This window comes from Pholis gunnellus (assembly GCF_910591455.1).
Source record: "Pholis gunnellus genome assembly, chromosome: 3".
Classification (NCBI taxonomy): Eukaryota; Metazoa; Chordata; class Actinopteri; order Perciformes; family Pholidae; genus Pholis; species Pholis gunnellus.
Genome location: NC_136529.1, coordinates 22596973 through 22608468, shown reverse-complemented (window position 1 = coordinate 22608468; position 11496 = coordinate 22596973). Strand labels below are relative to the sequence as shown.

Sequence of the window (11496 nt, the reverse complement as noted above, 5' to 3'; positions counted from 1 at the left end):
CAACATTTTTATTGCCGTATAAAAAAGGTTTTCACCAGTTACATAAAGCTAAAGAAATGCACGTCGATACGCAAAGAACAGCGCTTTGTCCAAAATGCTAGAAGATACATTTTGCAAAGGATGCACTCATCCACATGCACACAAACATGAAAACACAGTGTATCTCATTTCATGAGGTGAACATCTTCATTTCAACATTCTTATACAGTACGAGTATATATTTATATATACACATATAATGTAGCTGCCTGTTGTCATGTTGTTGTGATGGGTTACATCTAGATCAGATGTATAGCTTAAATCTGTAAACAAGACAAAAATGTGTGTGTGTATACGTGTGTATTGGAGTGTGAAGTACAATGCGTCTTAATTATTTCACGCTTAACATTTGCAGTTTTACAACCAGAGCCTCAGTGGCTGAGGTTGCGATGTCCTGGCTGCTGGAGGTGGAAGGAGTGATGCTGGACTCCTTGGCGAACGCGGTTCTGGCGCTGAATGGCGTTACGAGACATGTGGTGTGGGTCTGTCCAGGTCTTAGCCTTCTGGATGCAGGTTAACTGTGTCACTTCTAACACAGCTTTCGGCTGAGAAGCAGAGCCTGTGATGGCTTCGCTGCTGCTGCTGCTGCTGCTTTGAACTGTGGGCTTTGGATCTAAAACACTGGAGGGAAACACAAGCAAGTGTGTGAGTCTAACAACCTGAACAAGTTGGTGCTAGCCAATATGCATTTATGTGAAGTTAAAAAGGAATTAGAATAAAGTTGTGTGTTCATTTTATGTACATTTTTCCCCGCTTAAATATAATATAGTAATGATTTCTTGAAAGGATTCCTCGTGTTCCCTCACCTGATGTCACTTTCCACGTTTGCAACAGTCTCTCCTTGGAGAGCAGAGTTTGATGACTGGGTGTCAGTCAGCTCTGCACCCTGGTTCTCTGCTGAACCTGCTTCTGTGGAGACCACAACCACAACAAATAGGGGAAAAAAAAGAGTCCAACATTACATGTGAATTTAATTGTTTGGCATTATTAGCTTAAAATGTCCTCATCATGAGTCTATCATGACATGCATTACCATGCATTTTGGTGCACAGCAATAAGTTAATGTGGGATGATTCTGCATACACCAGTTTATGATTCATGAAAATCAATACATCCTTGCTATTATTGTAATAATGATTTCAACCATACTGCAGGTGCCCTACTAACACTGTGTATAGTGCTATATATACTGTATACCTTCATTAAAAATGTAAGAATGACATCCTCCATGACTGACCTTGACGACTCACAACAAGCCACCCTTCTTCCACCGCTTCACCGGACTTGACATCTTCGGGGGTCTCCTCTTCTCCCCCAAAAAGCAGACGGGTGATCGTTTTGAACATTGCTATTTTCTCTCCGTCTTCCCTCGAGGTGTTAGTCTGAACTTGCTGTTGATACCGTCTTCCTTCCCTTCTTTGTTCAGCAGAAAGAGTCTTTATCTGCCAAAGACAAGACAAATACTGCTCATAGAGTCACATGCATCATTGCTTCCTTCAGTCCTGCTAATCCCTCTTTGACTGTTTGGGAGTGATGCAAAGGGACTCGTCCTCCATTATTCTTTTTTCAAAATTCAAGCAAACTGGGTCAGCTGACCAGGATGTCCAATGACATTTCTTTATGATACAGTGGTTTGAATAATGATGCCCACTCCCCCAGAATATCATTGTTAGGGTCCATCTGTCTCTACATATATGGGGGAGGGGCTCCTTCTATCAAACAGCTTATCAGTGCGAAGCCTGGCCTGCACCTTTAAATGGACTGAGCTGGCTCCATGTTGAGCCACTGCACTTAATTAATAATTGACATTTCTGCAACGATGTGACGATGCTATTGTGTTGTATTTCCCACTTCCTGTCACGCAATGAGGTACACATCACAGACATACTGGGAGAAATAATAGGATTACAAACGCTACTGCAGCCACAGGGATCAAGTCTCCCGATGAATCACACGTCTCACTCACTGAATTAGGTAGAAATCCATTTTTAGACTTTTGTTTCAGGTCTTTGGGTCACAGAGTCCTCAGTGGTTTGCAGTAATATGACGCTATATGCTTCAAACGGCAACCTAACCCGAGACAACCAATGACAGTCTGCAGTATACGTTAAAACTTACGTTGGGATAATCGAACAAAATATGTCTCTGATGTCAACAAAATGTTATTGGATAGCCGATGTATTGTCTAACCACGTATGCAGTCATGAATCTCTGTAAGTGAATTGCAGCGTTGCAGTGTCCTTACCTGCCGTTAGTGTGTCTCGGTTTCAGTCGCAAAGCATCGTGTCAATTTGCAAATGTTCACCGGTTTCCTTATTTATTTATTTTTGCCAATTAAATCCTGTAAGGGTCACAGTCTAACAAGAAGACTGTTGTTCTGTATTTCAAATCTTCAACCGATCACAGACAACAGGAGACCCGCCCTGTGTCCCCGCCCACCACGAGCAACCCACCAATCAGAGACCACAACGTACTGCGCATGCACGTTGATTTGACATTTATTGTAACCCGTCTTTGCTTTCTATATTTCCACTTTTTCACCCCTTTGTCCAAGCTGTCTACAGTTCACCATTGCTAAATAATCCACGGCAATATACCAACAATAAATTATTTCTTATTCTTATTCTTATTTGGCTGTTTGTAATGGTTTGACCACTTTAAAGTCACTACAATTAAACAACTTCAAGGGAAAAAGGTGTCTTGATAAGATCTGGTCATATGCATGGGGCGTGTGTGTGTGTCTCAGATCAGCTGAGTGTATTATTGTGCTGTATCTACAAGGCAGCACAAACACGCGACAGCGGTGACTCCTTGTCTCCCTCTAGTGGTTTGACCAGACTCAAATGACGTAGCGTGGTGCCAGGCCTAACTTGAGCTCTAACTCAAAGTACTTCAGTTCGTGTTCGTGATGCTCTGTGAAAGTGTCTTATAATGTTCCCACAGCATGTCACTTCAAATTCGATATCACAACAAAAGACACGTCAAAGAAACTCTTTTTTGAGTTGCCTGTGCATATTCACTTTTAGATTTGTGCACAATGTAGTGAGAGTAACCTTCACGTCTTTAGGCTAGTGGGGAAACTTAAGAAAAATACACCTTCAGTTTGTAGTGATAAGACCATAGTGAATATTAGAGCCACTGTGCAGCATGTATTGACCTAATACCAAACTATAGGTTTCTCTTTCTGATGGGATCTTTGTATGAAGACTAGCTGGATTATTTCTGATTTGTATTGTTTTATTGAAATAGAAAGGGTTTCAGTTGAATATTGGATTTATATTGTGACAATGGAAATGGGTTTGATGTTGTACGCTGTACAAATGGCCAGTGATCTGACAAATTACTTTTAAAAATTGCACAAACAAGGCTTTTTTCCACGCTGCTAAAATATATGGTATTCCTGTGGGGTACTTGCAGAACACAGTGGCAGTGTTTATGTACATAGGCTCAATGTCTTATTAGTCCTGTTCATCTGCCATAGCATCCCATACAACACGATTTTATTGTTGCTGTGATATTTATAATCCTTCTTAAATGTCTTATTTGACTATTATAAATAATTCATCTCCACAGTATATTGCAGTTCAGTCCCACTTGTCAATGCTTTAGTGAAGATGAGGACAAAGTCTAGTCAGTGAGACATAAACATCCCAAAAACCTTTACTGTAGCTGTGTCAAAACGTCAACAATTAGAAGGCATATGAGACAGAGTCACAGTGGAGACACGGTTTGGTTAAAAACACTTTAATTTCACACAGGTGACACAACTTTGGATACCCATCACTTACACCTGGATCGATGCTCTGATTGATTGGAAAACGTCTGTAACAGCGCCACCCGGTGTTCATCAGCCTTGGCCAGGTTGTGATATGGCACTTTCTTCCAGAAGGTGGTGCAGTTACTCTACTGTTGTTAAAAGGCTGAGCCGGCATTAAGGTGTAGCTTTTTTTTTTTACGTATTATATTAGATAACATGTGGCAGGTCCGATGACTTACCCTCCACGAAATATTGATTCTTATTTTCATCACAACAATGTCATGAAAACTACAATTTAGTAGAAATAGTGTTCCTCATTCACTATGTTTGAATGTTTAGACCGCGCCTCTAAACCCCCTAAAGAAGGAAACAGTGGTGACCGAGTGCGAGGACCAAAGTTATACAAAGACATGCATGCGAGGTGAACTGGCCTTTAAATTAATAATATATTTTAGGCTTTAAAGTGTCTCTGTTTATCTATGCACTGTGCTGGACTATCGACCTGTCTTGGTTGCAGTGGACAGTTTGATGTTTGTAAGCACACATTACAAACAGAAGGAAGTCCTTGCAGCAGTTTTCATACTAGGTGCTGTAGTGCAATAGAGCTGTCCGATCGCTGTTCATCGGGTCTCTAAATGTCTGCACAAGCGGTCACTTACACAACGTAATTACAACAATTTGCTCCCGGTCCTTCGCCGTTTCTGGTCTGCTGGTCAACACCAATGGATTCCCGCGAGTGGACGCAAAGAGGCTCGTGTTTTTGTTGTTGTAGAGTGCGCGAGCATGTAGGCTTCATCCTGCGCACTTGAGCAGTGATATGGGAGGTTGGGGAGGGCCCTCGGGGCGAGCACACCCCTACCGCCCGTGTCAGAGTATTTCAGAACAGAGGCAAGTATTTAGTCATTCTGCATGAAAGCTGCACACACACACTTGTCTGCTCAAGTCCTCTCTAACTTGTGGACTATAGGAAGATATATATTTTTTTCTGTTTCCTGTGGATCCGGGGACCAAGATTTGATTTACTTTTTTCATTCTTTTATTATTCTTGTAGAAACTGTGCGTCGTGACCACAGGATACTTTTACGCACAGTTATTTAACTCTCACAAGGACAATGCCTCGATCTTTCTTGGTCAAACAGTACTTCGCGAAACAAAAGCCAAACTACAGTGAACTGGAATGTCAGAATGGTGAGTTGTGAATCTTTTTTTCTTTATTCTTTATTTTGTGTTAATTATGAAAGCTCAAGTGTTAACACCAGTAACTATAGCACATTGTGTCTCTGGTGTGGTTGCCAGTTTAGTTTAGTTAAATGTACCGACATGTTTGGATAAAATCACTGTTTAGCTTTGTGTGCTTGGTTCGGCTACAAGTCGGGGCCCGTTAGATGCACTTTCCCCCCTTTCTGCAACCAGACAGAGCTCCATTCATGTTACAAGCCCTTGTGAATACGTGGGAGGAAACGGCCCATGAAACCTCCCTATGGCTCCAGCTTTATGCTCAGTAAATGCTGAGAAAAACACGAATGAATTCCTTCAACCTGTACAGAGAGTATAGGTGTAGTTGATGAAAGTTGATAAGACACATTTCAAATGGTGAATTTGTCTGTTCTATTGTTCTATATTTCCATTAAATAGCATTGAACTTGTTTACTTGTGTACTGTCTGTAAGCTTGAACCATCCTCACCCTTCTCCCTCAGACATGTCACTGGAGAGGTATCCACTTGCTGAGCTCTCCTCAGGGGTCAACACCTGCTTCACAACAGGTCTGGTGTGGGACCTGAGCATCCTGCCCGCCCTCTACCTGCCCACCTCCAAAACAGAGCCCTCCGCCACCCCGGGCCCCCTGGACCTCAGCTCCCCTTCCAGCCTCAGCAGCAGCGCCAGCAGCTGTGGAGAGGAGGATGAAGGACGCACCTCAGACCCCCCCAGCCCCGAACCTGTACACACGTATGCCCCTCGCCAGCGGATGAAATGCACCGGCGTCATCCCTCACATCAGTCCTCCTGAGGAGGAGGAGGAGAAGAGGAAGGCCCCCGTCACGGCAGCCAGGCCAGCCTTCCTCTGCAAACACTGCCCCAAAGAGTACACCAGCCTCGGGGCTCTGAAGATGCACATCCGCTCACACACCCTGCCCTGCGTGTGCACCACATGCGGAAAGGCTTTCTCCAGGCCGTGGCTGCTGCGCGGCCACATCCGCACACACACAGGTAAGACCCACGTCTGCAACATTACAAGACACCCCCCCGTCTGCTTGATTGCACTTTATTGCTAATTCAGAATCAGAATCAGCTTTACTGGCCATGTATGCGTGCGCATACATGGAATTTGACTCTGGTTACACATTACTCTCATCGTGCATACACACACATGAAATATATACAATAAACAAGAGAAATATTTTTTTAAAAAGGACATTAAAGACAACAAAGTAGAACAGAGAAACTAAGCATAAACATTTAACAACAATTTGAACAAGCAAAGAAATCAGCCTAGGTGTTGGCGTAAAGCTGTAAATCTACATTTGAGCAGCTGACATTGTCTTCATCAGTTGGGCTGTTGATATGAGGGTGCAGGATATCCATGACAATCAGTTTGATGAGCTCAACACTTGATCAGCAGACAGGCTATCCCATAGGGAAGCCCTCTGTAGACCCTGCACTCATTGATCCCTCATTGTGTTTAATGCCCCAGCAACAATGACTCGTCAGCTAATTATCTTATCACGGCTGCTGGGGAAGACAAGCAGATTGGGGACACGGGGGTGACAAAAGGTTTAAAGAATGCCTAAAGGGTCCTGCTATCACAGAGCACTTTGTACCTGCAGCAACTTGTTAGCGTGCTAATCTCATTTGGCTCTGATTGAATCATGCTAATGCAGTCAGGCTCTGACCCCTCCAGCCCACCATGTGATTCTTCATTATCTTCAGAATGTGTGTGTGTGAGGTGTTAATGGGAGGCTCTTGTGAACTCAGAGATGCTAACTGTCGTGCCAGTCAAGTTATATGACGTGTGTTTTCCTCCCTTCTTTCTCTGTCCAGGTGAGCGCCCGTTCTCCTGCCCCCACTGCAACCGGGCCTTCGCTGACCGCTCCAACCTGCGAGCTCATCTGCAGACCCACGCCGAGGTGAAGAAGTACCAGTGTGGCGTCTGCTCTCGCACCTTCAGCCGCATGTCGCTGCTGCAGAAACACAGCTCCTCCGGGTGCTGCTCCTCCGCGGTGTGAAACCCAGCAGAGAGAGAGAGAGACAGAGGGTACCCAGTCCGAGCTAAGGGCAGTGGAGGGCTAGTGGCCGCGGAGAGGAGGGGGGGGTCTGCACAAGCCCAGCTGGCCTGTTGACGACCTGTTGGGCCACAAAGACCATGAAGTGGCCTTTTTTAAGAGACCCGGAGGGAATCGAGCCACATTATGGATCTGACTTTACAAGCCGTATAGCTTCTTTGCTCTGTGAAAAAAAAACCATCCGAGGAGCAGAATTTTTTTTCTTCCAATCAATTGGTCTCGAGGCCGGACCAAATCTGAACTGAGAAATGCCGACACTCTCTTGATATCTTTGCCCGTTGTTGCTATTGTGCCCATTCCAAAGACCAACTATGTAGTGAACTCATTGGGGTAAGAGGTGTTCTTTCCTGTCTCCGTCCTGGTGCCGGCCAGCTCAGGATCATAGCATAGACACAGCTGCTGAGAGGTAGGGGTGCGTGGGTGGAATAAATCTCTCAGCGTGCCTCAAAACACACACACACACACACACACAAAAGCAAATGCACACACAGCTGTCCCTGGTACTGTGGTGTAGATAGACGAGGTGCTAACAGGTGCTACAGCCATGACCTTGCTGGCTGATAGCAGGTGACTTCCACTGCCCTTGGTTTGCTTAAGAGAAAAGAGGAAGCGTGTCATCGCGAAAGAATGGCATCAGCTAGCCCTTTTTTCGCCAGTGAGGATCATTTTAAGCCTCTATTTTGTCTACATCCAAACCATCTCTTTAATCTGATGATTTTCAGAGATAGGAAAAGCCATGCTGTCTGTTATTTTCCAAAGAAGCTTCACTTTGCAGCACCGTGCAACGTGGATTTCAATGCGAGCCATGCACTCAAGGTTACCACATGCAGTGTTAATAATACCAGCCAAAGCCATATTTTGTAACTTTATGAATTTGTGCCTTGAAATTGTATTACTTTTTAAACCAAAAATGTGCCTTTTTTACCTCAGTATTTGTGGATTTTAAATAAACATTGATTGCAGTATTAGTAGAAAATAGCACCAAACCGTTTGAAATGCAAAAGGCTGGGACCAAAGATTTTTAAGGTTTACACCATGGAGACATGGTCAACTCATATGAGATCAGAACCCTGTCAATGGACAGTACAAAGATACATTTTTACTTTTCCTAAACATTTTATGGCAGTGTTTATAGTGCAATGTGCAGATGATGTGTTATTTCAATTTTGTACTATGCTTGTTCACTCCTATTTCTTGTATGTTGTAACTGATACATTTTCATTCAATAAAGTAATTTATGTTTATTAAAACCTGCTCTGTCATATGCATTAGCATAGGAAATCCACACTTGTACAGTTTAATCTCTTCTTTGATACAATGTGGAAAAGGGCGCAGTCGATTCGTTGGTTATAAAAGGTCTGTTTGATCATTAACTGGGAGACTTCTGATCGACGTCGCGACATTAGGTGTGGAGAGTGAACTGACCATTGTTGTGAGGCTGAATTGCAGATGTGCAGGTGAGCACACTGTGTGATGGAAGGGAACAACTGACTGCACCTGCTTCCAGTTTGCACCTGCCATCTACTTGTCACTGTGCAAACACGGCTCGATATGTGACGGTGTGCGTGGAAAAGAGAACTTGAGTGAAAGTCAACTTCTGTTTTCAATCAATCCCAAGATGTAAAATGAGTTCATACGTGCTCACTGCGGCTCTTGAAATGGCCTAAAGGTGGAATTCTAGTGAGCCATATCCAGTGTGTGTGTATATTATTTTCCTCCTAAGGGAGAGTATACCGTTCTCCTCGTCCTCCGCCTAGACAGTGAGTCAGAGTCTGCACAGGCGAGAGCTGTAGGTTTCCCATGGCTCCTCTGCTTTCAGTCAATAAGTCAGGCCACTAGTTAGTCAGTTAGTTGGTGTGCGTGGGCCAGCACAGAGTGAGGCAAGCTATTCCACGGCACAGTTCCTTATTTCCTACTGAGTCAGGGAAATATGCTCACACTGACTAGCCAGGACGACCATTGCAGCATGTAGCAGTGACTCACCTCACGCACTCACTTTAAAACTAAACTGCTTATCCAGATTCCCAAACATCTGCGGCCGAACACCAACCGGGTCCAATATGGAAATAATGCAAGGGTCCTTGTTTGTGGTTCCTTTGGCTATGATGCTCTCACGTCTTCTACCCAGGATGCTCTTGGATAAAAGGGCTATTAAAATCTCAGCTGTTGGAGGTTAGCTTTGGACTATTTCGATGATGTCAGCTAGTATGTCCTGAGGTGAGGGTGTTAGCTTTGCTAGCAAAGACAATCTAAGCAAGTCGCTTATTTAAACTTTATTCTCAAGTTTGCTTGTTGTTTGGACTTTTTCGGATGATTTTCATCGGTGTAGTGTCTCTCGTCACCTCGTGTTTCTAGGCTACAAGGATGAGTTGAATGATGAATAATGAGGTGAACAGCTTTTTAATTTGCCTTATTTTTTTATATTCTACAGATCATTTCAGCACATCATGCCTTCTTCTTCTTCTTCTTCTTCTTCTTCTTTCTAGTCTTACATGGTCACCATTTGGCCAGTAAAAACATTCAAATCTTTGCTGCATCACAAGTTACTGTACTTATTTCTGCCTTTTTATAGAGAAAGGAAAACACAACACGCTCCCCTTCTTGTTCCTTGGGGAGAGTGGAGGGCCTGGATCTGAAATCTGAGAGCGTTTTCCTGCTGTGTGCTTTACAGTGCCAGAGCACTCACTGTAATTTACCAAAAGTGGCTGCTATTTATGCCATAAAGCATGTGTTTAACATTCCTGAACCCCACTGTGTTTGTGTATTCCTCGCTCTCTCTCTCGCTCGCTTGCTCGCTCCCACTCACTCTCTTGACTGCCTCCTCGACTGTATTTCTATTTGTGTATGTGTGTGTGTAGTGAGTGGAAACTGTCCCTACAGAGCCGCAGCCCTTTCCCTCTTCACAGAAGGATCATCTCTCCCCCTCTGAGACAAGGCCAACAGGAAGTGGGAGTTTACATTGGCCTACTTTACCCAAAAAAGCAGCCAGGGTGGAGGAGCTGCAGAGCTGTTTCTGCTGCTGCTGCCGCTGCCGCCACCACTGCTGCACTTTGCCACGACCAGCGCCATGTCCCTTCCCCCCATCAGCTGTCCCACCCATGCCTTGCTCTTTTTCTCCAAGTTTTCGGGGTGGAGTTGGGTGGCCAGGAACTATAGAGTGGCCTTCGGTGCAGCAGCAGTTAGGGCTCATGGCCTGGGAGACAGGAAGGAGCTGTCAGCATCCCATAAACAGGACTCATCCTGCACTCATGACACATGAGACCTGGAAAGAATTCTCCCAGGAAAAATCCTTCAGACACCCACTTTAAATCTAGACTATGGTTCAGTCTTGTGCTTGTCAATGACTTGGTCCAGATGAACCACAGACTACACACCAAATACGCGTAGACTGCTTTCCACTCTTGTGACTATCACCTGAGTCATTCTACTGACACGTTTCAGTCACTTGATAATAAGCTGATTATCAGCAGCAGCACATCCAAATGCAGTGTGACCGCATCGCCATGCTACTTGGGAATAGCTATGTGTAAACTATAACCTTAACAGTGGGATCGGCGGGACAAGGCAGCCGTCTGTTGGCATGGAAGCAGAGCCATCCTCATGCTTCGTGCATAAGAATAGAAAGAGTGTTCCTTTTTGATAGCATTGAAGCTATCATTCGATCCTACGCTGTACTCCCACAGCGCCTCTCACCTCGTGTGTTACTTGGCCTCCTCCACCAAGATTAGCACCTCTCCATGTCTGTCACCTTGCTCGACAGCACTTCATTACTCTCCAGCGTTTCGATGTGTCAAGAAGTTTAGTTTGGTGGGAGTTTTTTCTGCAGCGTCGTCGCACTCTTAGCACAGTAAAGTTCAGAGTACTGATGTTAATGTGAGAATGCAAAGCTAATTCCTCTCTGTTGAGCTGCAAACAGACCCCAGACACAACCGCTGCATCTGGTAAATAAGAAGGCCAACAGCGGTAACACCACAAGTGGGCCTAATGATGGATTTGATCAGGCTGTGGAGTTGCCCCAAGGCTGGAGTGGAGAAGTGGCTGGGTGGGTTAGGGGATGGGGTAGAGGGTGCATATTAAAGAGTAATGAATCACACACTCAGTCACAGGGTCGCCGGCTATGAATGTGCTCTCTGTTGGTTTTCCTGGAGCCTGGAGTTTACTAACTGATGACGCAGGCTGGACTTGATCAGAGACATGTGTTGCTGCGGACTCGATGCCAGTGAGAAGCATAGCGAGCGAGAGGAGGGGGGGGGGGGGGGGGGGGTAGAAGGATGGATGGCGCCTGAGCTCTCTGCTTTTCCTCTGTGTGTCCTTCTGGGCATTGCCTCACACTGCAGGGCTGGTGCGATTGGAGAGGGGAAGGAGGGAGAAAATAAATCCTACTTCTACCCTAGGACAGGAAACAAGATATTCTCAGAG

The 11496-nt window shown here is 44.9% G+C and overlaps 2 protein-coding genes across 3 annotated transcripts; one reads left to right on the top strand and one right to left on the bottom strand.

Annotated features, from left to right (window-relative positions):
• Nucleotides 1–18: 18 nt before the first annotated feature.
• tp53inp2a (tumor protein p53 inducible nuclear protein 2a) lies at nucleotides 19–2430 on the bottom strand. 2 transcript variants are annotated; one of them, XM_079186477.1, is made up of 4 exons: nucleotides 2285–2430; nucleotides 1277–1481; nucleotides 846–948; nucleotides 19–660 (listed from the first exon to the last, which is right to left on the bottom strand). In XM_079186477.1, exons 2-4 carry the CDS (start codon nucleotides 1383–1385, stop codon nucleotides 411–413), a joined length of 462 nt encoding a protein of 153 aa, XP_079042603.1. In that variant the 5' UTR covers nucleotides 1386–1481; nucleotides 2285–2430; the 3' UTR covers nucleotides 19–410. The 2 variants fall into 2 exon arrangements, with proteins under 2 accessions (XP_079042603.1, XP_079042604.1); XM_079186478.1 differs by having other exon boundaries at nucleotides 846–942.
• Nucleotides 2431–4726: 2296 nt separating this feature from the next.
• snai1a (snail family zinc finger 1a) lies at nucleotides 4727–8321 on the top strand. Its single transcript, XM_079186476.1, has 3 exons — nucleotides 4727–4984; nucleotides 5495–6004; nucleotides 6836–8321. The coding sequence occupies exons 1-3, from the start codon at nucleotides 4909–4911 to the stop codon at nucleotides 7018–7020; spliced, it is 771 nt and encodes a 256-aa protein (XP_079042602.1). The 5' UTR covers nucleotides 4727–4908; the 3' UTR covers nucleotides 7021–8321.
• The last annotated feature ends 3175 nt before the right edge of the window (nucleotides 8322–11496 follow it).